General features: G+C 40.1%; 1 protein-coding gene across 3 annotated transcripts in view; it reads right to left on the reverse strand.

Moving 5' to 3' along the window:
* Window positions 1-26738, reverse strand: part of coro2ba (coronin, actin binding protein, 2Ba) — a 37444-nt gene that overhangs the window by 6064 nt on the left and 4642 nt on the right. For 2 of the 3 annotated variants that reach the window (XM_069525884.1, XM_020099574.2), the window contains exons 3-4: window positions 5636-5836; window positions 146-262 (exon numbers count right to left, since the gene is read on the reverse strand). In XM_069525884.1, coding sequence (XP_069381985.1) covers window positions 146-262; window positions 5636-5836 — 318 coding nt within the window. Of the gene's footprint in view, window positions 1-145; window positions 263-5635; window positions 5837-8377; window positions 8522-26738 lie in introns of those variants that run through there. The other variant, XM_020099575.2, reaches the window with a different exon arrangement.

Here is a 26738-nt window from a genome sequence, read left to right on the forward strand (position 1 = left end):
ATGACCTGTTTACCCTCAGGGCCTGTGGTCATCAACCTCAGCAGCTAATAAACTTTTTCACAAATGCAGTGATTTTCACATCCTCAAAGTCATGAAGTTAAAGCTTTACCCTCTGTGATTATCGTGAGACATGTGGGTCACTCACCGACGTGTCCTCAGAGCAAGATGCAATGATGTTTTCAAAGAATGGATTCCATTTGATGTCCAGCACGTTGCCTTGGTGACCACACACTTTTGGGTAGTGAGAGTCCAGACGGCCGGACTGAAACAGAACGACAGGAGCAGAAACATTTCATTTACTTATTTGATCTAAAATCAAATGTTTCTGTTTTGGAATGTCAGGCAGGCAGGTGAAAAAAAATCAGCATGAGGTTGTTTTTAAATCTCTTTATTGGACACCATTTATACTGGATGTCTGAAAATATCCAAGGCAAAGAGATATTTATTGTAGAGACGACATGAGATGAGCATCTTGTGACCAAAAGCTGAATACAGAGTTGACTCATATATTTCTGTATCTGTAGCTAAACTCTACATGCATGATCGTGAATATGTATAGATTTGTGTTGCATATCTAGAAATACTTTGTGCACTCTATAGAAAGATGGCCAAAAAGACAAAAAGCTTGTAAGCATTTCTGATAAATTTCTCAGACACTAGTCACACAGTCTATGCAATAAATGAACTAATCAGCAATTAATTATTTTGTTGGAGTACATTCTTAGTTTGTGTCAAATAAATAAACATCACTTAATGATACGAAAAACTGCTGGAGAGAAACAACAGTGGGAAATATTGCAGAGCTCCTGGTTGATGGTGTTTTCTTGGTGGAAGACGAACGCAGTCACTGTTGATACTGAAATATAAATGAAGTGTCTCAGTTGCTTTTTCTGCATTTTGGATGAGATTAGCTGTTGTGGTGAGAAGCATCTCTTCAGAGAGAATCAGGTGGTTTGCAGATTTGAAATCAGTATAGAGAAATATGGAAGCAACTTTAAAAAAAATAAACCATGAGGTCCATCAATCACAGATTACAAATTAATGCTACCACAATAAAACAGCTTGTGTCATAGATCCCACCCATCTGTAGTAGAAAATATTGGTCCGATACCTAATAAGCAGTAATATAAGTGAAACGAATTTATTACATCTGCATTCAGAAAAAACTATTCTTTGCTCATACTGATGTGAACATGAAAAACTAATGAAACATAGTCCCGGTTAAATCACATCAGTGAGATGATTCAATAAATCCTAAGCAGAACAAAACAGAAACGGACTTGGTTATTGCACGGGGACGTCTGAGGCACATTGCTAATGTTATTGCAATAACCCACAGAGTCCACAGAGGGGCACTGGCTCATAACAGCAGACGACCAAAACCTTTTAACGTCTGTCGTGATGTCATGAATGTTTGATGACTTCAATCCACTGACCTCTTTCTTTTTATTTCCTCAGAGATTTGTTCAGCGTCCAGCCGCCTGGTGTGTGTTTGTGTGTTTGTGTGTGTGTGTGCGTGTGTTGGCACTGTCCTCACACAACCCTGCAGATTCACTCACTAACTCTCAGACCTTTTAACAAACTCTCCTTTGAATGATGAATCGTTTACTATTTTCAGTAAAGTCTTGAGTTTCAAAATCTGAACCAAAATAAAAGCTCAGCAACATAAATCACAGATGCAGTATCTCAATACCATGTATTGTTACAGCTCGAAGGATTATTTCTTACTGCAGAGTAACTGAATAAAGCTCACCCACCTAAAAACACTTATTTTGATTCACAAAATCCAGCTCATCATCCACATCCACACCAAATTTCACCTGTTCATAAATGTTGGCTCTCTCGAAAAAGACCTTATCTATTAAAGACAGTGGAAATCCCTGGATCTACGGCCTTATTGAAATCTGCCACTGAAGTTAATGGATTCTTCCCGACGTCCTCCTTCCACCAAGTTCCAAGAAAATCAGTTCAGTAGTTTTTATGTTATCCTGCTAAAAGACAAACAAACAGCCATAGAAGCGTAATCTCCTTGAAATCTCTCTCTGTCTGTCTCACATAATGTGAGAGCTGTTCATCTTATCAGCTTCTCACTTTGCAGGTTTATTGTTCAAGGCCCAAGGAAGTGAAGTGTTGAATTGGGTGCGATTTGGACACGTGATAAGTTCAATATTATTAATTTGAATAAATAGGTGAACAGCTCTATGTGCAGCAGCGGCTGTGCAGCAGCGGCAGGGCTCAGTGGCCTGAGTCCTGAGTCACCACAAGCCAAACAAACAGGTCATTCCAAACAGCCAGGTTAAGCAAGATGTGATGACAGGATATAAGATCAGGAGCAGATTTTAAAACCAGAGAAAATCTGCGTCTGTGCCAAAACTTAACGATGAAATCAAAGAGAAGAGAAAAAAAGGACTGAGCGTAAACACAACCCAGAGTCATCAGAATCATCCATTAACAGAATCTCAAACACATCATTGAAACCTTGAACTGTGAAAGATTCTCACTGTGCTCGTGTGGAAACTCAACACTGCACAAACATAAACACATGTATGTTTTTAAATATCAGGAACGTATGTAATACAAACCATGTGAAAAAATGACAAGTCATTTAGATAAATGCTTTTTCTATAAATGTCACACACGACCTTGAAACATTAATAACCCCGGATCTAAGGGACTCCTGATTTAGCTGCCACTAATTAACTGCAAAGAAATGAAGTCTGATGGAAAGTAGAGGCTTCAGAGGCTCAAGAGGTTTTTTAAGGGAATCAAAAAAATCATGACGGAACGTGAAATTAATAAAACTAATGTTCATATTTGCCTCCACTGCTACCGATAGAAAATAAAATAATGAGAAATATATGAGAAATATATCCACTGACAGGAAAACAACTCATCAGCTCATTTCCTGAGAAAGAGGAGACCTGCTGGTGACGTACAGATGTTACAGCTGCACAGGTCTCTCACACTGATCCATAACAAACACTACATCCTCACTAATCTGAACTATACCGCTGCTGCTCTGTGATGACAGTGTCACTACAACATTCAGAACATTCATGTTTTGAAAATCTAACGTGGATAAACTGAGGAACTGCTCATATTTTAGTGAAACTAGTTTTAAATTTTGCTGCTGTGAGTTTCTTTAAGGATGTTACTGCTGCTGCATGTTAATTCAAAAGCCTGTAGATCTGAGCAGAGGATTTGCAGCAGAACATGCTGAGGTTTATTCTCCCATATGAACGGCCGCTGCTCTCTGAACTGAAAAGAAAACACATGCTGAGTCATGTTCAGTAAATCAGACAAATTCAATTTCCTCAGGCTGTGGTTTATATCGTGTTGACAGTCTAATGCATGTTCCTGGTGTATATATATATATATATTTATATATATACATATATATGTGTATGCATGTATGTGCTCTGCAGTGTTTGGACAGTCAGCTGCTTCGCTCGCTGTCACTGGAGTATTTGTTTCACTGCACAGTAAGAGACCTTGTTTACAGTGTTTACAGTGACAAATTCAAATTAAATGGTCATAATTCTGTAGCCAGGAAACAGCCCTGTTTGTGAATATGAGCATTATCCATCAGACCGTGGGAATACCCTTATACAACTAATAAATAAATACCTATATGTACCAATGAAACATGTGCACAGTAAATTATTTAAGACGTCTTTAAGGGAATCTGTGGATCATATGATCACATTCATAGATTCTGCTAGTAAACAATACAAAAACAGATATATTCAATGCGCTTAATATTAATTTGCAGTAGCTGGGTTCCAGCTAATACATTGTGGATTAATTTGTTCTATAAGATATCCCAAAAATACAAATACATAATATTACATAGCCCAACGTGACGTCCACGTCCAGAGCTCAAAACCTGAAGATGCTCATTCAGCCACGTGCCACAAAGAGCTTGTTGGGGGGGGGGCTTCATACCATCAACCATTAGACTGCACCACAGCAGCTTAGTGACTTAAACCAAAGCAAAAAAACACTGCAATGAACACATTGTACACATACATAAACAATCTGTACTCCATTGTCATATTGCACATATTGAACAAATATATAAACTACCTTTCATACTTGCACATGTATCGAATAATATGTATTGTATTGTATTTGTACATTACTACAGTACATTATTGTTTTTATTCCTATTTTATTCTCAGTGTTTCCCCTGATGCTGGTAACTTGTTTGTGCTGATGTATTATCATATCATATTGTATCAGATCTACACTCAAATAAGCTAGAAATCTAACTTCCTGGAATTTTTGCTTGAAAATGATGAAACATCAAAACTGTTGTTTTTCCGCTGATCAACTGATTGATCACTCAACTAATTCTAGTAGTAGTAATTGTATAGTAATAGTATGTGAGTCCCTGTTCCTCGGAGGTGATGAAGAAGTGTTTGTGACCTTGTGTGTCATTTTCTGGGCCGGGCCGGGTGCCAGGTGGTGCACCAGCGGCGGTCCCTCCTCAGTGACAGATTCTGGGGTGATCCATATGGTCGTCTCGCCGGCTGTGGTCATCATAACATGTCTGCTACAGCCATTAGATATAAACACCACAGATCTTTTTGCTGAATTTTAAAAGTCAGACTAAAATTTGATTTTGAATTGATGTATTACAGATTTTTTCCAACCTTAATAAAATAATAACCCAACGTTCCTGTACCTTTGTCATTTTTGTACCTTTTCTCATCACATCTCCTAAACAGAGCAGACAGCCATTGATTCCGGTGAATAGATGACTGGTGACATCCATCTGTTTACCACACCTCCTTCTAGTGAAGAGTAAATCCCATTCATCCGTTCAGCATGTTGGTTTCCTTTGGATAAGCCACTTTTAATACGCATCTATAACCCAAAAAAGATTTGACACCACAAAACTTTGACCACCCCTTTATTTACTTCAGGAAATCTTTGGACGGGTTAATGTGGAAAGAGACTTTACGCAGCATTAAAAAAAACAGTGTGATATGAGTTATTATAGATAATTACTTGCAATAGGTATCAAGTGATGCCCTAATTATGTTGTCTGATCCTCAGTATGTAAAATATAGACAGAAAATCATGGAGTGTTATTTCAAATCTGAAGAAATGATACGAATATTAAAAAAGGCTGATCTCCACACACACACACACACAGACACACACACACACACTACACACTACACACACACACACACACACACACAGCTCAGGATGTCGTACGGTAAAATACAGCTGAGCTCTCTGCGTCAGACTCACTGAACACTTGTTGATAACAGACTGACTGGACTCCACTCAGCTGCTGAGAGCTTCTCAAGCACTTTGGCAGAGTCTCTGTTAAAGAGACAAAGCACCAATTGGTTTCTCAGACCCACAGTGTCATTAGCAAAGTGGGGCGACATCATAATCAGTGGGAAAATGATTTCAAACACCTTTACCACTACTTCACATCAAACCCAGGGTCACCACAACAAATCTACTGTTTCAGATGAATGCCGTTCTTAGAGAAAGGATTTTTACACAGACAATGAATCACTAAATGTGCAACTTTAAGGTTTATCTTCTACTGAGCAAACTCAGTGTTTGACATTGCAACAAACATCAGCGCAAGAGAATAAAGGGAATCAGTTACCTGAGCCACAGGTATGACGATGAAAGAGCCTCCGCCCGAACTCTCTGTGACGACTGCGAGGAATTTGGAGTTGACGGCACAGAAGTGGTTGTCATGGACGTTCTTGGTGATGGGGACACCGTCGAAGCAGTGCTCCCGGTTGGTTACCTTCCCGTAGACATTTCGAAACTTGGAGCTTCGGTAGGTCGGACGCCATGACATCTGAGGAGAAAAACAAAGATCGTATTTATTGTCTCTAAAACGTTCATTGACGCATCCATCCATCCAATCGCAAGTTTGGACGAAAAACAACACATTGAGCAAAGATATTCAAAACACGATGATATAAACGATAAATGATATAAGAGGAAAAGTCTCACATTATAGTTGGAATCAGACAACTTCAGGTATTATAATATTCATTTTCTATCGCTTGCTTTAGGACCTTTGTGTTTAGATTCTACTTTAGCGTTTCAACATACTGTAAACACACTGTGCTGTGTTTGCTTCTGATGACTCATCATCTGGTAAATGTGTAGAAATAAAACAAGCAGCAATTTTTAACATTAAATAAACACACCAGAATGAAAAAAAACCAAGCTGAACAAGCTTATCTTAACTTTTGTTCTACATTGGTAATGTTGTACTCGTAATGATGAAAGAATCAGTGAAGTCTAATGTCACATTTAGCAAACCCACAGTTGCAGGATGGGTTGTCCCATCTGTGCAGACATGATAACAGTCACACATGCAGTTGTGTGAAGTCGCCCAGATCGGTCCAGAGAGTGAGACATTTGAAACAGGGTGAAAACTGTTCTGAAACTATTTCATGTTCGAGCCTTAGAGCCAGTGATGAATGTGATATTCAACATCAAAGACCTTCCTCCACATCACGTGATCACAGAGGAGACAAGGAAGGCAAAATGATTAATCTCTGACGAGCACATTACTGCATGTGCTGTTGTTTCACTCAGTTTAAGTCCATGAGGATCCTGCACCAGAGAAAAGCCGCCTTTGTTTGCAGCCACCACACACAACAAAAGAGACCCGTCTTTTGTCTGTGACTTCACCATCGATGGAGCGCTGGATGTTTGGCTCAAAACTTGACTCAGCCACAGGAAGTGATGTGAATTGGCCTTTGTACCACAGGGGAAAGAAGTTGTGGGAATTTCTCGATAATGAATTTGGCAACATTTTTAGAAAATTTCCTGAAATTCGGATCTGATCACAAGCTCAGTTTCAGGGACACGATTGATGCGACTTAGTTCAGTTCAGGAGAGGAACTGAAGGGGGAAAGAGATTACGATTCCTGTCAGATCAGTGGCAGCAACGCTGGATGACATCAGGCAATCCTCTATTCAGTATTGTTCCTTGGATGGGAGGTTACGTATGCAAACACAAACATCCGATGACCGTGCTGCTGCCATTGTCTTTCCCTGTGAGTCCCCATCTCACAACTAGACTGAGATGGCAACAGTGGACGATCACTCTGCCCTCGCGTCAGCCTCAAACACGTGGAGGCTGCAGTGCTGCTGCTGTTCCAGTTCATTAAGTGTACAGGGCCACAACAATTCTTTACCTCCACCAAGGAGGCAATGTTTTCACCAAAAACTACAGAAGAGATCACCACAAAACTGGGTGGAAGGATGCAGGATGGGTCAGGGAAGAGCTCATTGAATTTCTGTGTGAATCCAGATTAGGGGGTAGATCCAGGATTTTTTTAATCACTTTCTTTAACATTACAAAAAATATATTTTTTAAACTTTTTCCGATTTCTCAGGGAATAATTCATGGATCTATGAAAGAAATCTGACACATTTAGGGAACAATGGGATATCAATGAGTTTGTGCATTTTGGTGCAACTTGATTGAATTTAGGGGACTATGCTGTACAGTAACAAATACGTCTACAAACATATAACTACCTTCAACATGTAGCTGAGATGATGTGGATTCATACGAGCATCGACATTTTATAAGAATCTTCAATAGCATTCGAACTATTTCAAAACGAACATGACAGAGGTATGAGCTCTTCTGAATTCCTTCCTTATACTTTTAAATTTCAGATATGGTGCTGAAATGATTTGTTGGTTATTTTGTAATTGTTTATGAAATTATTATTTTTATAATAGATTTCACTTCCTGTGAGTGATGTTTTTCTATCAAAACAACAAACTTGACCACGAGAATGAAATGTGCGCAGGCGGAATGTGTCCTTGCACAAAGCAGATTCCCATGTGAGCTGTCTCAACCCTCGTCCTATTAAGGTCCATGTCTTCTGCACTGTAGCCGTGTCTGTCTGAGCGGGATAATGGCAGCTTGTTGAGGGATGACTGCAGAACAGAAGAGGAGCAGAAAGTGGCCTGAGGGACGGTTAGAGGAGAGAGACGGAGGAGACTCATCTGCTTTGAGCTCTCTCTCTGTACAAGGATGCTCATTCACGGGCCGCTGGCGTATGGTACAGAAAGGATGTGTGTGTGTGTGTGGGTGTGTTGTTTTCTAATCTCATGAGTGTTTGCAGCCAACACTCACACACACACACACTGAGCAGTGATGTGCTCATACACAAAAAAGAAATGACTCTGTTTCTACATCACAAGACTGGTGCACTTGTGCATTCCTTCCAGGGCAACCCAGCATGAGACTTTAACTCTGCAATTTTTTCTTGCACATTTTCCACAATAAACAAATTTGAACTTTCTACTATTCAACCCAACTCTGAGCGGCACTCTAATGTCCTATTTGAAAATGTCCCCTTACCTTCCCAGTGTTCCTGTGGCCTCCTCACTTTGCAAACATCCACCCTCCTTTCCTAACTGAGCCGCCAGGATCTCCGCTCTCCCTTCCTTCCCCTTCAGATCCGAGCAGACGGCATGTGTGTGCCTCCGCTCTCATGCTGCCCCCCCCTCCACTCCTTTAAACTCACTCTTCCCACCCTCTTCTCCTCCTCCTACTCGTACTGATAGCCAGAGGACTGTAGCACTCCCCTCCTCCCTGCTCTTACTCTTCTCTCCCATCCTGCCATTCACTCAGCCCTCCGTCTCTCTCTGCCTCCACCACAGTCAAAGCTCCTTCCTTTCCCACACACTGCTTGTTTAGAATCAGAACAGTCCTTCTCCTCAGCAACAGTTTTCACTCCCTCCATCCCTATTTCTAATCCCATGTTTTACTCTAATCCACTGGGGTGAAAGTTTCCTATTAATTGAAGAGACGAGTGAAACATGGAATAAACATCTGCATTTGTGGAAGATGATAACAAAGCCTTGTTGAGTATGAAATATTTATATTTTAAACTTAATATCATAAACCTGTAATTTCATGTTCTCTGGTGCACTGTTATTAGTCCTGGCCTCAAAGATATTTTTTTTTATGACCAACAATCAGAGTAAAATATGATCCATGTTTATGAAAGTATTGTTACTAGACTCCGACAGATTTTTCTGGGCTCATGCTGAAATTATATCAGGGAGCGAAAAGTTCCTGATACCAATATAAATTAAATAAAAAAAACTGGCAAGCATAAACGCTGATACTGACACGTTTGTGAAAATCTCGATAATGATTGTTATTATTGGCCAACAGATGAATCAATTGGTCTGTGTCAACAACGTGTAACACTGGAAACAGTTGGAATTAATATTAGTGTTTGCCTGATTCCATAAGGAACAGTGATTACATTATGTACAAAATACTCCTTCTTACAGGAATGTATGATTTTTACATTGTCAGCATAATACCAGGAAACCTGTAACAAATAAATGCACATAAAGATGGAGCTAAGTGGAATTGTGTTGTTTACTACAAAGTTTCTGATACGACCCCTCAGGTCAGTACTGGTGCAGGTGCTGTACTGAAAATTGCGTCCCCTGGTGATTGTGTGAGCATGAAATGTAGATGGAGCCCTGCAGGTTCACTATTGAGGAGGTTTGCCTTGACCTCTTGGCCTGGTGTGTGTGTGTGTGTGTGTGTGTGTGTGTGTGTGTGTGTGTGTGTGTGTGTGTGTGTGTGTGTGTGTGTTGTGTGTGTGTGTGTGCGTGTGTGTGTGTGTGTGTGTGTGTGTGTGTGTGTGTGTTAGTCCATGTCTGACCATATGTTGTGTGTTTACACCAGTACACATTTACTGTAGTTTGTGGCTGTGAGGCACAGACCACTCGAGACAGTGTGTTTATTGATTTTTTTTACATCTTGCCTCTGGACACTGCTCCTGCTGATTGGTGCTCACTCAGTCATTTTCTATCTGTATGAGTTTTTCACCCCGTTTCCTAAATGCAGCACATTTTTTTGTTAGAAACAATCACAGTCTGAAACATAAAAGACCATTCAATCTCCACCAAATAAAATCAATAAGCAGAACTACCCCAATCAGGATTTTCTCAGTGTTGGTGCCAAATAAGGAAGTGGAACCATCTGAGCTCAAGTTCAGTGCAAAAGGCAAATCTGCAGGGCGACTGTGCATCTTGTCACTCAGACATAGTGAAGCCCTGTCAGGCCATCGTGTCATGCTCCGTCTTTTCCTCCCCTCTCTTGGCACAGACACTGTACAGTCATTTATGATGACTTCCCCTCACTGCAAGAAGTAAATTTAACAAAACAAGAGATATCCTATTGGCTCCATTGGCAAAAATGTCCTCTCAGCGTGAAGTGGGACTCACACAGGAAGTGTCACAGCTCAGCTGAAAGCACTGAAATGCTTTGTACGCTGCTATAGTGATGTCTGCCATGGTGATGTCTGATGGGACATGGTTCTAAAAGGCTTCTGTGTGCCGTTGTTGATTATCAGAGCAAAGTGTGAACCATCAGCCGACCGTCAACATCACTTGTGCACGTTAATCCTATGATTATAATACAGCACAGAAACTTCATCAGCTCTTTTTTAAGAGGGAATCAAAATAACGGTCTATTAACAACATCCTGCACTAAGTAGTGTTCAGTCTGCTCAGCAGTTTTTATATAATCCTGCTGACAAACAACCGGACAAATGGACAGAGGTGAAAACAGCATCATTGTTGGATGAAATAAAAAAGTCATAACTAAAGTATGAGCAGCAACTAAAGGACAAGTTGGGACTTCCTTGAAAGGTGCATCTACATGTTTCCACGAGACATTAGACTATAAACATACTTCAAAAATCAACTGAAACCATAAGTGCCTGGTGCAGAGAGAACATGCATGATACTTAAGCATCTTAGTCAAAAGCAAGTAAATAAAAGCCACGACCAACACTGCAGGCAAAAGCAGCTGTTAGTGGCAAATGGAATAAAGCAAAGTCAAACAGAATAGATTTAACACACCTGCTCCAGCAGCCCACACTAAATCAGTCCATCTGGCGTTTTGTCTGATTTTCCAGACAGCCAGTTCAGGAATGTTGGAAAGGTAAAATCTTTTATTTGAGCCCGCATCAATTTCAATCAGCTGAAAATAGAGGTCACAGGAGCGACTGGAAGTTTATCAAACATTTAATGACACACACAAGACTGAAGTCATACACGTCACATTAAAGTGAACAGTAAACCCTGCTGTTCACTTTAATGTGACGTGTACGACTTAAGTCTTGGGTGAGAGAATATAAATCACATCAGCTCTGTAAACCAACAAGATGTCTCATTTGGATGGAGGCAGTTGTGCAAAACTGCAGTTTACAGCTATGTTATAAAAATTCATGGCCCCAACAGGATGATTTGTAATAACTTTATCAGGTCAAACTATTAACTCAGCACTTTGTGACTAGATGACCAAATATCTACAGATGTTCAATGGTGCATCACTCTCCTAAATGTGCCTGATTTCCTTCTTCAAGACCCATGAATGATTTCCTCAGTAAAAAATTCCCCTCATCTAACAAAGAAAGTGAAAAATTCTACAGGCTCTTCTCTGACCCATATCACATCTTTACATCAAGTTTAGTAGTACCGTCCGGTAGTTTTAGCGTAATCCTGCTCACTAACACGGGTGTAAACATAACATTACGTAAACTCTCAGTTATCAACCTAAACTGATAACTGTTTAAGATGTTCACACTCTAACATGGCAATAAAAACGATCTACAATGACAATATTCATTCACTGAGCACTTTTCAAAATTCTGATAACAAAGTGTTTGGAACATTAAACCTGCTAAACATCAGCACCTCTCGTGGACCAAGTAATAATAGAGCTTCGCCTTTACCCGTGTTTGCCCCACAGATCCAGAGCCAGCGCTGCATGAGTGGTGGAGTGTGTCTGCATGATGATCGGGTATTACTCTGTGATAATGGCAGGAGATGCAGGAGCTAATGGCAGCTCTCAGGCTTAAAACCGGCCCTATTAAGCAGCGGTAATGGTGCAAAGAGCGCACTGCTCAAGGACAGGAAACCGAGAAACGCAGCTGAAGGGCACTTATCAGAGCACGGGAACATGGAGGAGTGGGAGTCCAGGAATCCATCCTACAGAGTTTGTTGACATGAGTTCATCATGGTAATATAATCACTATGGGTACATACTGTCTCAGGAATCTATACATACATGCTCACAAATACTAGTTCTAGGTATTTTCTTCATATTTCTTTCTGTTTGATGAAATATTTTAAATTTAAACACAAGTCAGAGACACATTTTTCTATTTTGCACTTATGGTCAGTCATCCTGAAGAAAAACCTGAAGAAAGGTCTCAATTAATAATCTCCCTAGTGCTCACTTTGGCTTTTCCCCCAGGAGTTTCTGCCACATGCTTTTTGGAGCATAATGATTTGAGCTGAGCCCCACACCCCGACCGACAGAGGGGGGGTTGTAGACGCAAGCTGGGGAAAAATAAAGAAATAGAAACCAGAGGACGTGTGGAGCACAGAGACAAATGACACATACAGAGAGGTGAGCACTGTTTCAAAAGAGAAGAACGAGGAGGTAAAGGTGAAAGAGACGACAAGATAAGAAGAGAAAAGAGAGGAAGAGACTGACATGATGAAATATTTAAAGAAACAAAGAAAAGAGCAGACAGAGAGGAGGAGGAGCAGACAAGGCTTTTACCCGGCAGAGATTAAATCCCCTCTGTTAAACCACCTGCACAGCGTGTGCGCACACACACACACACGCACACACACGCGCACACACACAGAATTCAATAACTGTAGCATCAAAAACATGAAAATATCCGTGCCAATGCTCCATCCTCAAAGCTGTAAATAAATAATAATACTTGCTATTGTTATATTATGTGTTGTATTTTGAAGTTTACTTTTAGTACAGTAACAAAAGCTTTGTAACAAAAGTGATGTTTGAGGAAACAAAATACATTTCACATGGCGGACATCTCTTAACACATAAAGATAATTAAAATGATGTTCAGGTGGAAGCTTACACAATTTGACAGAAGCAAATCAAAAGAAAGTTCACTCGTGGCATAGAACACAACCAGCTCTAAACAGAAATCCCTCAGGCAGAGGTTCAAAATAAAAAAAGCTAAATGGCAACGAGCCCAAAACACAGACGCAGGAGATGAAGGTGCACTTTCATCAGATTATTGAAATGCATCACTGAAATAAGACCACAGAAGCTGCTCTGTGGGATGAGTTATTACCTCACATTTGCTCTGATACTGTGTTTCCAAACATGAAGGTGATCGCTGAGGACTGAATGTTAACAGCCTGAAGAATGTATAGAAGCTACGGGTGGCTGGTCCGTTCTTTATATGATGTTTCATTGTGTACAGTGACTTCTGAATAGACAACAAAATGATCTCGGTGCAAGTTCTGTTCATACAAGTGTGTAGGTCCATGTTAATTAGCTGCTTCAAGGAGTTTCCATCTGTGTGTGTTTGTCTGATATTTTGCAGCATTGAAACTTGGTGGAAGGATGTGAGTCAGGGGACGGATCAAGGAATCTTTTTCACTGTCTTTAAGTTTGCGAGATAGGGCGACCATTTTTCCTGGGATTGATAAATGGATCTTAATGAGAAAACTCATTTAAGGAACCAATATCTCTGAGTGTCTAAAATGTGATGCAGCTTGATTAAATTTAAGAGACTGTTGGGCCTCGGCAGAGGTTTGGCTCAACTGAGTGCTATTCTAGTTGGTCTAGACATGCCACAGGTGGAAAAGTACAGGTTTAAATAATACAGTAAATGATGGTTTAATTACATCTCCCACATTAATTTCTTGTATTGTTGATGCTGACTCATTATCGCACCATTAAGGCCTACTGGGAAACACCTACTTTATATTGAACATGGCGCAAAGCGGCGCGTGCACAATATAAGTTTCTACTTCCAGATTTCGTATGTTATTATTTAAATAGAAATTGCTCTTGTGCACCCATGGGCGTGTTGGTCTGTAAATGAGGTGCGGTCGGGTTGTTTTGAGGCAGTGAAAAACAATTTCACCAACAAAAACCTGGTCTGAAGTCAGAGTTTCACTGATATTTTAAGAGTGCATAATCAAGATAGTACAACGCGCCTACACAGGCGGCTGCACAAACCACATGCCCTCAGTTTTCTTTACACACACAGATGGTCTACATGTGAGCAAAGTGTAACTGCTTCCTCTGCAGGGAAACACTCGCTCTTACTACTGAGCAGATCCACCATTATCAAACAAATCTGCCACATTGCAAGTGCATCTCTTACAGGGAATGGGAGTTGGCGCTCTGATTGGTTTATTGCATGTTACACCCATGACTTAAAAAGAAACTAAGAAAAACACTTTCTGAACATAAGCCTGGTGCAGAAACCATTTTTCCACTATTAAACTAACAAAAGTGGATTTGGACACACCCTAAATACCCTCACACTATGTTCCTTACACATGTGCTTAAATCAAAGCCCTTATGTGAAGCTGTAGCAGCATGACAGCTGTGTAAAATACCAAAATATGTATTCAAACAGTGCTAACACAAACAAGCTCTAAAACGAAACCCTAACCAGGAGCTAAGATTGAACAGTTCTTGCCAGCCACTATTCATTCTCTGTAAAACCATAAATCAATCAAGTAACTGGTTCAAACGCAGTCACCTCTAATATTTCAGATTATCAGAAATATTTATTACTCAGCTTTTCATTCTGGTGAAAACGACTTGTTCATCCAAACTGGACGAGTCACAAAGCTTTGAAGTTCAGTACCACAGAGACTCTGTACGTCGGGAAATTCTGCTCAACTGCTTCAGCAACCTGATCGATCACGCTCTTGAATACCTTCTCAAACTATAATTGCATTGTCTTTCTCTGTGTTTTCTTTCTCTCTTATGTCCTCTCACCATCTCTTTCTGTCACTCTGTCTCTCTTCGCAGGACTGGATGGAAGGAGAGCGTGAAAAAGCAAATCCTAGACAGAGGACTGTGCCAAACCAACTGCCAGACCATCTGCCTGGCCAAGGACTTCTCCAATCCAGACAGTGACTGTCTAACCTTGAATATGTGCTGCTAGAATACTGAACCTCCTGTCACTTATGTGATACGCTTGGAAAGACATAGAAGATTAAGATCATTAATCTAAAAAGGAACAGAATGCAACAGATCAACTATTCTAATACTTCCAAACGAAGTATCAGAAAATCAGAAGTTAATAGTCTTGGAGCCACAAATACATTTACATAAGGGAAACCATACTTTGTTTTGATGTTTGACACAGTACAGTGTATATACTGATTGAAAGGATTCTTCCTCTGAGGGGCATGAATAAGTAAATTCTATACCATCTCTGCCTGTTGGATTTTATTTTTCCTGTGCACCAGTGGACATTTTGGCCTTATGGTGGTGCTACACCTCTTTATATACAGTCTATGTGCTACACATGATGTAGGGTCATTGTGCGACCGTAATCGTCTGTCTGATCAATGTTGGGGTATCTTGTTGAGAGATTAACTGATCGGCAGTGGGTGCAGATGCCGGATACCAGGAGTAAAAAGCTATTACATGGCTATTTGTCTGATTCAGTTACGCAGGGCAATGAGATAAGTGATATTCTTGTCCAGGAACCTCAAACACATCAATGTGATAACAGTTTGCAAGGTCAGTTCTCATCTATCTCACAGTAATATCATGGTCTTTTCAAAATGAAGTGAATAAAGGCTCTAGGAAATTATATAGAGAAATATTCAGTCTCGCTGGAAAAAACAGTATTTGTAACTGAGCTCTATCTTAATCAGTTTATCATTTGGACATGATGAGGTTTGGGTTTCTGAGGCAATGAGTAGTGTGATGATGTTAATTTAGTAAAATGAAAGCATAGAAAGATAGAGCTTCTTCATGATGCTATAAGACGACTAAATGGGCCAAAAATTATTATTATTTACTCAACAGGAATGAGAGATCACAGTTTATCATCATTGGCACGAAACAAAGAAGGTCCAGAGACACACAGATTGCAGCTCTGGCACCTTTGCCAGCTTTAAAGTGGGGGCAGGGAGACTCCAGATGTTCCTGTTTATTCAGGGCAGGAGCGTGAGCAAATACTCTTAATGGGTTTTTCTACTGAACTAAGCAGGTTGAACAAGAACTGCAGTAACGGCATTAAGTCATTTACACTATCAAATTAGGAAAAGATATAATTCTAAGCCAGATCATGAGTGCAGCTGAAATGAAGAGCGAGAAAGTGCTATTTCTAACTGGTCTAGTTTTCAGACATGAATTCCAGAAAATGTCCAGGCGTTTTCTGGAGTTTGCCTTTCACATTTGAAGAACGCAGCAGGAGAGATTGACCCAAGTCAGACCCTTTACACGGCAACAGGAGGCGAAGGGTGGCGGCTGGGGCAGCAGCAGGATGCAGGACATGATGTATCAATACTGACATGGAAAGGACAGTGTTTTTGTTTACAGCAGATCAACAACTTCTTATCACCAAACCCTGTGAATCTCTTTGTCTTTCTAACATATCTGTCAGCATCTTCTATACATATGGCTCCTCTTTTTCTTTTGACATATTTGTACATACATACATACCATACATATTTCAAACATCATCAGTATGACTGCTCGCTCGCTCTGAGTTTTCTGAATATTTTACAGCTGTAATCACATGAGTTCACTCAGACATTTTCCGGACATCTTAGGAGAGGGCTGGAAGGAAAAGTTCTCTCACATACCACATACACTCCCTCTACGGATAATTTCAGTAACCTGAATATCATTTCACAATTTTGTCAGAATCTGGACGAGCCCGTCGCATCCCGAGTGGTTTAGGTATCCACACTAGTCTGAAAGCAGCTTGAGGCATGTGCAGTGGTGGTTAAAACAACTTTATAAGGAACAGAATATTCACTCCTGTAGATCTTAATTCTCCACACACACACACACACACACACACACACACACACACACACACACACACACACACACACACACACACACACACACACACACACACACACACACACACACACACACACACACACACACACACACTCACACACTCAGAGAACGAGGCAGCTGCCATCACCTCTGTCTCCATATGAGAGCTGGTTGGAACGACAATATTCCCATATGTGGGTGAAGGTTAATGTGTTGTGACTTTGACCTATTTTCGAGGAGCCACTGTGTTGATGAGCTCACCCAGGAGGAACTAACCACAGCACTGCAATATTAATGCTGCTGTCATTCTAACTGCACGTGCCTCCATATGTTTATTTTCGTTTTTGCACTGTTGAACTGTATTATAGAGTTAATATCAAATATAAGTACCACACACGTGGCAGAACAGTGGATCATTTTGCTGTATGTTATTTAATGGTCACTCATGTTTCTCTTTCCGGGTCTGTTGCATTGATCTGTTTGTTGCTAGCCTGTCGATTGGACTTCTACAGGCCGATGTGTCCCAATTAAAAATCCATTTGTAAAACAAAGACCTCGTTACACTGTCCTCTGTGGAGACACACGTTTAATTTGGGATATTATTCCATCAGGAATTCTTTATTGGCACCATCTACTCCCTGCTGATCTGCTCACTTCCTGAGTCATACTCGTATTTACCTTATTATCTGCATTGTGTTTCTGTGTATCCAAGTCTTTTTGGATTATAGTGTGAATGAGACTAATATATATACATACAGGTTTTTCAAGTCATCCCTGATTTGTAGACATGATCTATATGTTTAACATTCCATTAATGTACGCTTAGTTTAACCTTCAACAAGCGCTACCTTCATGAAAATTACATGCTTCAGTTTCGGCAAATCCTCTCTTTCCATGACACAAGGACCGTAGTTAATTTTGCGAGCTTTTCTCCGCTGTTGCCCTCGGCACCTTTCCACTTAAAACCACAACTGTTTTTTAGCCCCTGACGCTGTGGAATAACGTCTCTGAGCATTTACCCTGTGCACAGAGGTTCAAAGCTCCTATTCTTCACTGTCAGGCGCGGTGCCAGCTGCCACGGTGCCTATTCTGTGACCGACCGGATGGAGACTGAGAGCAGTTTGTAGAATGCAACTGAACATTGTAAAAGCAGGAGAACTAAGTTGATTTTTTTTTAGATTCACAAAATTTGGCTTTCTACATCTGTTTTATTGTTTTGAATGTATTGTTACTGGCTGTTTAATGTTATTTTGCATCTATTTGTTGTTTGTTGTTGGTCTTATTTTAATATTCGATATGAGGTAGGCTGCAGAAGTTTCGTGGGGCACTCACTCCACAAAGCCTTCATGTGCTGGGCGTCACAGGAGCTGCTAGGAGCATCAAGGCAGCTGAGAAAGCCTCGAGGTGGCTCTGGACCCAGAGAGGGGGTCCACATGGACAAGCAAGTGCCATCTAAAAAGAAGTCGTGGCTTGATCAACCACGACCGGGTCGCCTGAGCGAGGGTGTCTGATGTTGGAAGATCTAAAACATCCAATGACCCCAGGTTACATCACTGATGATGTGTTCAGGTGCATTGGGAGATGCATGTGAAGTATCTAGAGCAAGTTCTGTGCATACATCCAGATGAAACAGACCAAAATGGGCAACTCTTAGATGTCCGCTTTCCTTTTACCAGAAAATTTGACTTCAGTGGTTTTGATGTCATCCCAGATTTTCATTGATGAGAAACTATTTATCTTGCTTTTCTTCACCAGAAATTCATCAAGAAAAAACAAGTTAGAAAAGCTCAGGATAATTTTGTGTCGGGTTTGTTTTAGTTGCAAATCTTACACTATTTATGCAAACATCTGAAATCAACATTACGAGAAAATTCAATTTGTGCTTAATCTTGTGCTTTCGTCACCCTCCCTCCCTTTTCCTCAGTCTTTTTGACATGTGTGTGTTTTTGTCCTTGTTTCCACTTCATCTCTTTCCACGGACCATCTACATAAATAAATGACCTGGCACATCAGTGTAGACCCTGAAAACCCTCTCAGCGGCAGTCAGCACCCACAGTGGAGAGGAATGCAGAAGCAGCTGGCTCTCAGCTGGTGAATTCGTCCAGTAAACAATAACACGCAGAGAAAATGCATAGAGTAGCTCTATGCACAACCATCTTTTGTCCACAAGAATTTCCTGAGCACTGAACTTGCTATCAAAAAAATTCAACATAAGGTTATGGAAATGTCTTTTTAACAAACTGAAGCAGACAGAAGGAAGAGGTCACTTCATAATCAAAGAAGACAAAGGAGTTTGCAGGTGCGTGAAAATGTCCCTGGAAAACTGCCCAAAGTATTTAAACTGATATTTTATAGAATTCTGCATGAATGGGAAATAGGTTCTATTACTGGGGTTAAGGTTAAAAACACTTAATGTGTGATGGTGAATAATAATAATAATCACAAATGTTAATAAAATCCACAAGTAACAGATGCAGATTATGTATGACTGGAGTTTTATGAATTCTAATGCTCAGTACTTTGTAAAGCTTCTTTGTCTCTCGCGTGGTTGGACGGACAGACAGTCATACCCACTGTGTTACCGTACTGAGAGACAGAAATCCAGACAGCTGGAATTAATAACAAATCCTCCAAATATATGGATGATTGACATTTACACCGACGTTCCTCCGAAGGAAACATCAGATAATAGTTCTGTGAAATGAATTCCAGTATAAATCAACTCCAGTAATGCAGTGTCATGTGGCTGCTTATGCAACACTTTCTAGAAATGTTTAAAATCACAACACAAGTTAATCCATGAACCCAGAAATGTCCTCCTCACTTTATCTTAAGCACCCACTACACAACCCCCTCAAAAAACAGTTGCAGTACCATTGCAGCACTAATACATATCACCACGGAATCTAGCTTCTTCTTCTGCCAAAACATTTGTTAGGTCCCAAGTCTGACGACTGTCTGAACTCACACCAGGTTTCTGCAGCGCCATCTGCATCTTCTCGACCGATCTCTCTAAACGCCAACTGAACTCAAACCAGCCTCATTTATAAAACCGATTTCTTTGGCCACGCTCATTTAAGAAACCGCTGACACGCCAGGGTTTATCCGAGGCTCAAAGCTCACACTTTATACTGCATCCTTTATAAGAGGCTTATGTATTAATGGTTTATGTGATCATCATCAGTTGGTTCAGAGCAACAAATCACCATGACTAACTTGCTCTAATTTTTAGCAGTGCTGAATGACTCCATTTGAAATTGGTGCATGGTTATTAAAACACATGTTAAATATAAAGAAAAAGATAGAACAGTAGAGACAAGAGCTAAGAATGAAGACACACGAGGGAGGGAAATTATTTTGTGCTACAGAGACTGATATCTATATTTACACTGCTTTCTGTGCCCATAGGCAAAATACTGAGCTGGATTTGACCCTGATGAACTCCGACGTGTGTGTGTGTGTGTGTGTGTGTGTGTGTGTGTGTGTGTGTGTGTGTGTGTTACAGTGTGGGTGGTAGTATCATCCTCCCTCGATGTGATTTCTCTCATTGCCCCACTCCCCACTCACTGCTCACTTCTGTTCACTCAGCTCATCAGCACTGTCTCGTTCAGTGTAGAAAACAGTTCTTCTTGAAGTATCACATGATATATACAAAGACTATATAATATAATATAATCATCTGTGTGTTAAAGAGTACAGATCAGCAGGTGGCATCACAGAAAATCAAGAGTGACCATCATAAAAAGGTGAGAGGAATAAACACAAATCATAAGGTTTCTGCTTCAACGACAGACTATAAATGAAATGTTAGTAGAAATGCAAAGTGTCGTATAGTGTGTTGTTTTTGTATGCAACACAAAGCTATTGTCAGTCTAAAGCTTGTGAATGTGATTCCATGACACTACGTCATCAATCCTCCAAACCAGGCAGCTACTGATTCAGTGAGCAAACCAATGTTTGGTTACGTTTGGATTTTGGATTTGAGCGTTTGAATTTATCTCTCTGTTTGCATTTTGGATTTGTTACTTCCTGTTTTAATTTAAAGCTTCTTTTCTCCTGTTTCTCTCTCTTACTTTGCTTCCTGTCTTTGTTTGGTTTCCCTCCTTTGTGATTGTCCTGCCTGAATGTGTCACACCTGTGTTCTCTCCACTCTCCTTTATCAGTTCGTCTGTTTACATCCCTGCATTTTTTTGGGCGTCAGTTTTGCTCCCTGATGTTTCCTGATTTGTTTTTTTAGTTTTAGTTTTTAGTTTTCTTTGGGGTTTGGACTTTTAGTTTACCTGCCTGCCACACACAATAATTTGTGTTCAGGAAATGTCTGTGGTCACGTCAACATCACCAAACCAGACCCAGTAACAATGAAAAGCAAACAGTCAAATAATCAAACAGGTTGTAAGCAAGCTGAGGTTTGAATTCCAAATCTGAAATCCCTAACAATAGAAGATAACAATGAGTTTGTCAAAACTATGGAATCTACAGCAGACAAAACAAAAGGAAGCTGCTCTGTAAACGGCTGTGGATGTTTATGCCACAAAGTTTTTATAATTCCACAAATCTGCAGGTTCGTTAGATGGTGAGTCGCATTGCTTTTATTTTTTTTAATAACTTTGGTGAATACAGAGTTAGTATACACCAAGATGAAAGTTCATTAGGTGTCACTAGTTACAACTAATGAAGAGTCACTGTGTGAGACAAGGTTTTTATTATTATTTATTCAACTTTATAACAATTGTGTTAATGTAGTTTGTGTTGCTGCTGAATTGTGTTGCAGGAGTGAGGAACTTCTCTGGCATTTAAACTTGTTTAATTGATATGAGAGTGAAAAATAATATAAAATCTCTGAGTTTAACACAATACATTTGCCAACTGTGTTTATATGTTGTGTTCTCTAAATATATAACTTATATATACACATTTTCCACTGAAGTCAACTCTAAATCTGCTCTGACGATGTCCATAGTCTGATTTTTTGGTAATTACCTCTGGAACTATAAAAATAAAATTCATGAGAAGAATATTCTGTTGCCATTATTTATTTCTGATGTTCATCTTTACAGCTGCTTCAAGCCACTCCGTCTGTTTCAAGGCGCCAGAGCCAGAGTGACGATAGAGCTGCTTATGTCACTATGATGCTGTTGTAATGGCCAGAGAAGAGGGAAAAATAAAGACACAGATAAAGGCCGCTAGCAAGACAGATAGCTCTATGGTATAATAGAGATTCAAAGCCAAAAAGACACAACAGCAGGAGACAAGTGACGAAAACAAATTGAAGATTTCATACTGAAACGTATAGTTGAGTGGATGAAAAGAAATGTTCAAACAATAAGGGAAAGAGGATCTACAAGTCTTTGACTAGAAACTCAACAAATAAGTTATGTTTCCTAGAACGATTTAAGCTAAATTAAATTAATACAAAAACAATTTCCTTAAGAAACTGAAGCTTCTTTGAATTATGATTAAATATCTAATTGTTTCTCTAATTTCTAATCTATATAGACACAAAGACACATTCCATGGGCTGTGTACCTAAGCTCAGCTGGAGGGGAAAGAGGATGCTGGTAGTGGTCACTCTCTCCTATATGTCTTTATTTCTGCTGCAGGATGCTCACAAATAATTTCAGCTACCTCGCCCAAACTAAAAGCCACAAAGAAATCTTTGCCCTCTGCACTTTTCACGAGGAATTCTGAAGACATACTTTGTTGAGAAAGTCATCTACTATACAAGAGTCTGGATTGTGCAAAATGCTTTTGCAGTGGAGGATTTTATGCAGTGACACAAGGAGAGAAGAGTTTCCCAACTCTTTTGGAAAGAGACCTCAGGCTTTTCACACAGATTTGAAATGGCAGACACACACACACACACACACATAGCGATCATAAGGAAGCTTTCTGACAGGCAATGAGCTCATGAGATCTGAATGTCTTCCTGTGGTGAATGCTTTTCTGTGGCTTTCTTACAACTATTCCCCTTTTTCCGTCTGTCTTTCTCACACGCACACACACACACACTGCTCCATTTAAAGTTAATATAAGAAACAGAAAAAAACTCTTCATCCAGGATTTAGTATTCTTAATCTGCTAAACTGTTGTGTTAGGCTATGTTTCTCTTGCTCCAGGAATAGTGGGGTTTTGGGTTGCTAGGTTAGCGATTTAGCTCTCAGTTTAATGTGCCAGTCTGCGTGTCACTGTGTGTGAGAGAGCGTGCGGGTAAACATTAAGCTTGACAAATGGCCAGTGGTCTAAATCAGACTCAATTAGGATTTATAGTGGGCAAGATGCCCCGAGTAAAGGATTTAAACAGTTTGAGTGCAAATGTGCTTGGATCTGTGTGTGTGAGCGGGCACAGCACTTTCACAGGAAACAGTATGTTCTATTTTGACTAGACAAATAAAATCACTATTAAAAGCACATAAAAATGAATCAGGATAGATTTGCAAAAGCGTTCATATCTTGAAATGAATCCCGAATCGTTTTATGCTACAAGAGCCTTAACGGCCTTACAGTTAACAGCAGAAGCTATATCATAAACACAGTGAGATGGCTTTCAGATGTTTTCCAACCACATGTGTGCCTGACATCAGAGCAGCATGGGTGTCCTTTATAATTGGGGTGCTTGCAGATATGTAATTGCAAACACACTTAACACAGCTGGAACGTTACTTTGAATTATCCAGAATTCACGTCAGCAGGTTAAATATAAACCTTTTGCTGAAGTGAAACCTTTATAAACATGTGTGATGGCTGAGTTTTAGATCTACAGAATTATCTTTTATAACGGGCGTACATCCGTTTAAAGTTTAAATTGGATGAGGGTGAGGTTGGGGTTGCATTGCAGATGGTTAAGGTTATGAGCCAGAAAATTAATTAAGCCTTACATGTTGCTTGTAGGAGCAGTCATATGGACATAAGGGTGTGTGTGTGTGTGTGTGTGTGTGTGTGTGTGTGTGTGTGTGTGTCCTCTGGGAACAGTATTTATCACCGTATGGGCTCCCTTTAGCGTTCGCTGGGGAGCGTTTCTGCTGGTGTCCAAAGAAACAACAAAGGGATACTCCAAAGGTCAGAGTCCCCCCCTCCTCCCTTTGGTCGCTCTCCTCCTCCCTCAGCGTCCCTCTTCCCACCCCTCCCTTTCCATCCTGGCACACTGCTCTTTCTGTGGTATCCAACTAAAAACAATTGGACCATTTAAGGGGTCGCCATGCATATCACAGCTTTCTAATTCAGCAGAACTGTCAGCACTGTCTGTGCAGCTCTTTCCATGCCAGCAAGTTGCCGTTATGCTTTATGGCAATATTTGAATCGTTTGCTAAATGCTCAGAAATTGCTTTGACTATGAAACAGGACTCAGCCCCTTAGTGCTTTTATGCCTCAAGTCTGTGACGGAAGGTTGTTTGGCAGACAGAGGGCTGAGTGACCTTCGTCCTTTGGGGAGGTCAGTTTCTTTCACAGAAAAATCCCGCCGTGGCCATTATGCCTCTCCCCTGAGCCCTGTGGACTGAGAGCAGAGCTAAAACTGGCAGGAAGGTAACTCAGGGCAACGATCAATGCCAGAGCCCAGCCTCTGTTGCCCCCCTGCGTTGTTTGAGGATGCTGATGTGGCCTTTATGTAACAAGCTGAACGCTGAGTAGCTTTACTGTTTAGCTTTTCTGTTACTCCTTTATCTCACATCAGGGCAGGATATATTTCATATGCACACATTCACACAGTTTGAGGTCAGAAGGCAGCCGATAAACGTTTGCTATTTTGCTGGTTTCACGGGATCTCGACTACTCGCTGCCGATTTAGTAGTAATGGAAGTTATCCACCCACCTACATGCAATGTGTCTGCCAAACTCACACTTGTGCCCTCCCACCCATGTGCACACACCTGTCACACACACACACACACACACATACACACACACACACACAGACAAACATGCAATCACAAAGCAGATGGGAACAGAGTGTCCAGATATAGTTATAATAATCTCATGCAGTGTGCTCGCTGTGTTGGCAGTTCTCTGCTACACCACTACAGCATGCTGTATGTAGCACTACTGCACGTCTCAATATATTCTTTTATTTTGAGTTTAACATTCTACTTATTTCCAGGTCACAGCCATAGGATATCAAGCGTCAATCATTTGTAGTCAGGCTGCCTTTGCACACGAGGTAAAAGTGACACAAGATACATTCTCTGTATTAGACTGACTACTGAATCTCCAACAAGCTGCAAGTTCTGTATCTGGAAGCTGATTTTCAGTGGAAATAAATGTTAAAATGTCAATGGAAATGTAACAAAGCTGTAAAAAAGCAGTTGTAAAAAAGGTCAGTAGGTTTTGCAATATGGCCTTCAGAATAAAATGATTATTATTTATGGGGTGTCATGGAAGGGTAGTGCACTAACATGGTACTAACATGTGCACCATGTAAATGTAATGTCACTGAGTCGAGAGCCTGTGTTGCATTCTCTCAAACTTGTTTTTCTTTTTGGTCTATGACGTAGTTTCAGACAAACAAATGCTGAGAAACTGGACGGATTAACACAAAACCTGGAAGGATGTGGTCTTGCTCAGGGAAGAACCAATAATATATTGGTGCAGATCTGAATCAGGAGGCAGATCCAGCAATATTTTTTTATCACTTAATTTAATATTGTGAGATTGGGCTTTTTTTATTTTTTATTTTCACAGATTGCCCAGGGAATAATACATGGATCCTGATTTAAAAATGAAAATGAGGCATATTAAGGAGATTGGTTTCTGTGTGCAATTTGGTGCAGCTTGATTGAATTTAAGGGGAACAATAGGCCTTGGTTTTTGTATGCACTCTACAGTGTCATTCCAATGTCTAATGACTGAGTTAAAAGTCCTCTCCTCCCGCCTACATGTTACACAGGAGGTAGATCCTGCTTGTAAACAGCATACATATCCAGAGGTTTAGAGATGCAGCACCCTCCGGAACATTACAAATCATATTCCGACTTTAAATTTTTGGTATTATGATATTTGGTAGCAATATATATGAGATAAACCTCCAGTCCCAAATAAATGATTACCAGTAGACTGAAGTGTTGGTCTTAAGAAGCTAAACAGCTTATGGTCCCATCTCACAGAGGACTCAGCCCTGTGGGGTCATGTTTGAAAGCAAAGGCCATGGATTTAAACAGGCACTGACCCATTTTCTCTGACAGTATTTTGTGAGAGGAGTGAATGAAAGTTTCCTCTTGATCCGTCTACTGCATGTTCAGATATATTTCAATTAGTACCGATGACTTCTATATGTACGTGCAGCTTTACATTAATCAACAACAAAATTCTGATATGGAAAATGAATCATGGATTCTCTTGCTTTTAACATTAAAGCTACAGTATCTTGAAAAATGTATAATAGTGGGAGGGAGAGAAGCAATACTTAAAACATAAAAACGGACATGAGAACTGTTTGACTGGAAAAGCCTGAATACTTTATGTGGAAGAAAACTGCTGCTGTAAAAATACTAGAATCTGTTGTTAAATTAAAGTAACATCATTATGTCACAGAAAACCACTAATGTGAAGTTTTTTCTTGATCAATAGGATGTTTTATTTACATGTAGTGAAATACATAATATAATATACTTTATATAAAGATCGACAACATGTCTCCACTTCCTTCCTCCAGCCAGAAATGAAGTTAAAAGGAGATAATACGCCACCGTCTTGCACATTTGGAGCCAGAGTCTGTAATGATCGGATAAAAGTCAATCATGACGTTTCACCCATTTTTAATAGTAAACTAATTAAAACAAAATGTACCAGAAAAATTTGCAAATGTATTAGCATCAGTTTGATAAGAACTTAAAATGACAAAAAAAAAATTAAAAATTGATACGATGTGTGCGTTTAA

The sequence above is a fragment of the Paralichthys olivaceus genome, chromosome 1 (genome assembly GCF_024713975.1).
Source record: "Paralichthys olivaceus isolate ysfri-2021 chromosome 1, ASM2471397v2, whole genome shotgun sequence".
Lineage (NCBI taxonomy): Eukaryota > Metazoa > Chordata > Actinopteri > Pleuronectiformes > Paralichthyidae > Paralichthys > Paralichthys olivaceus.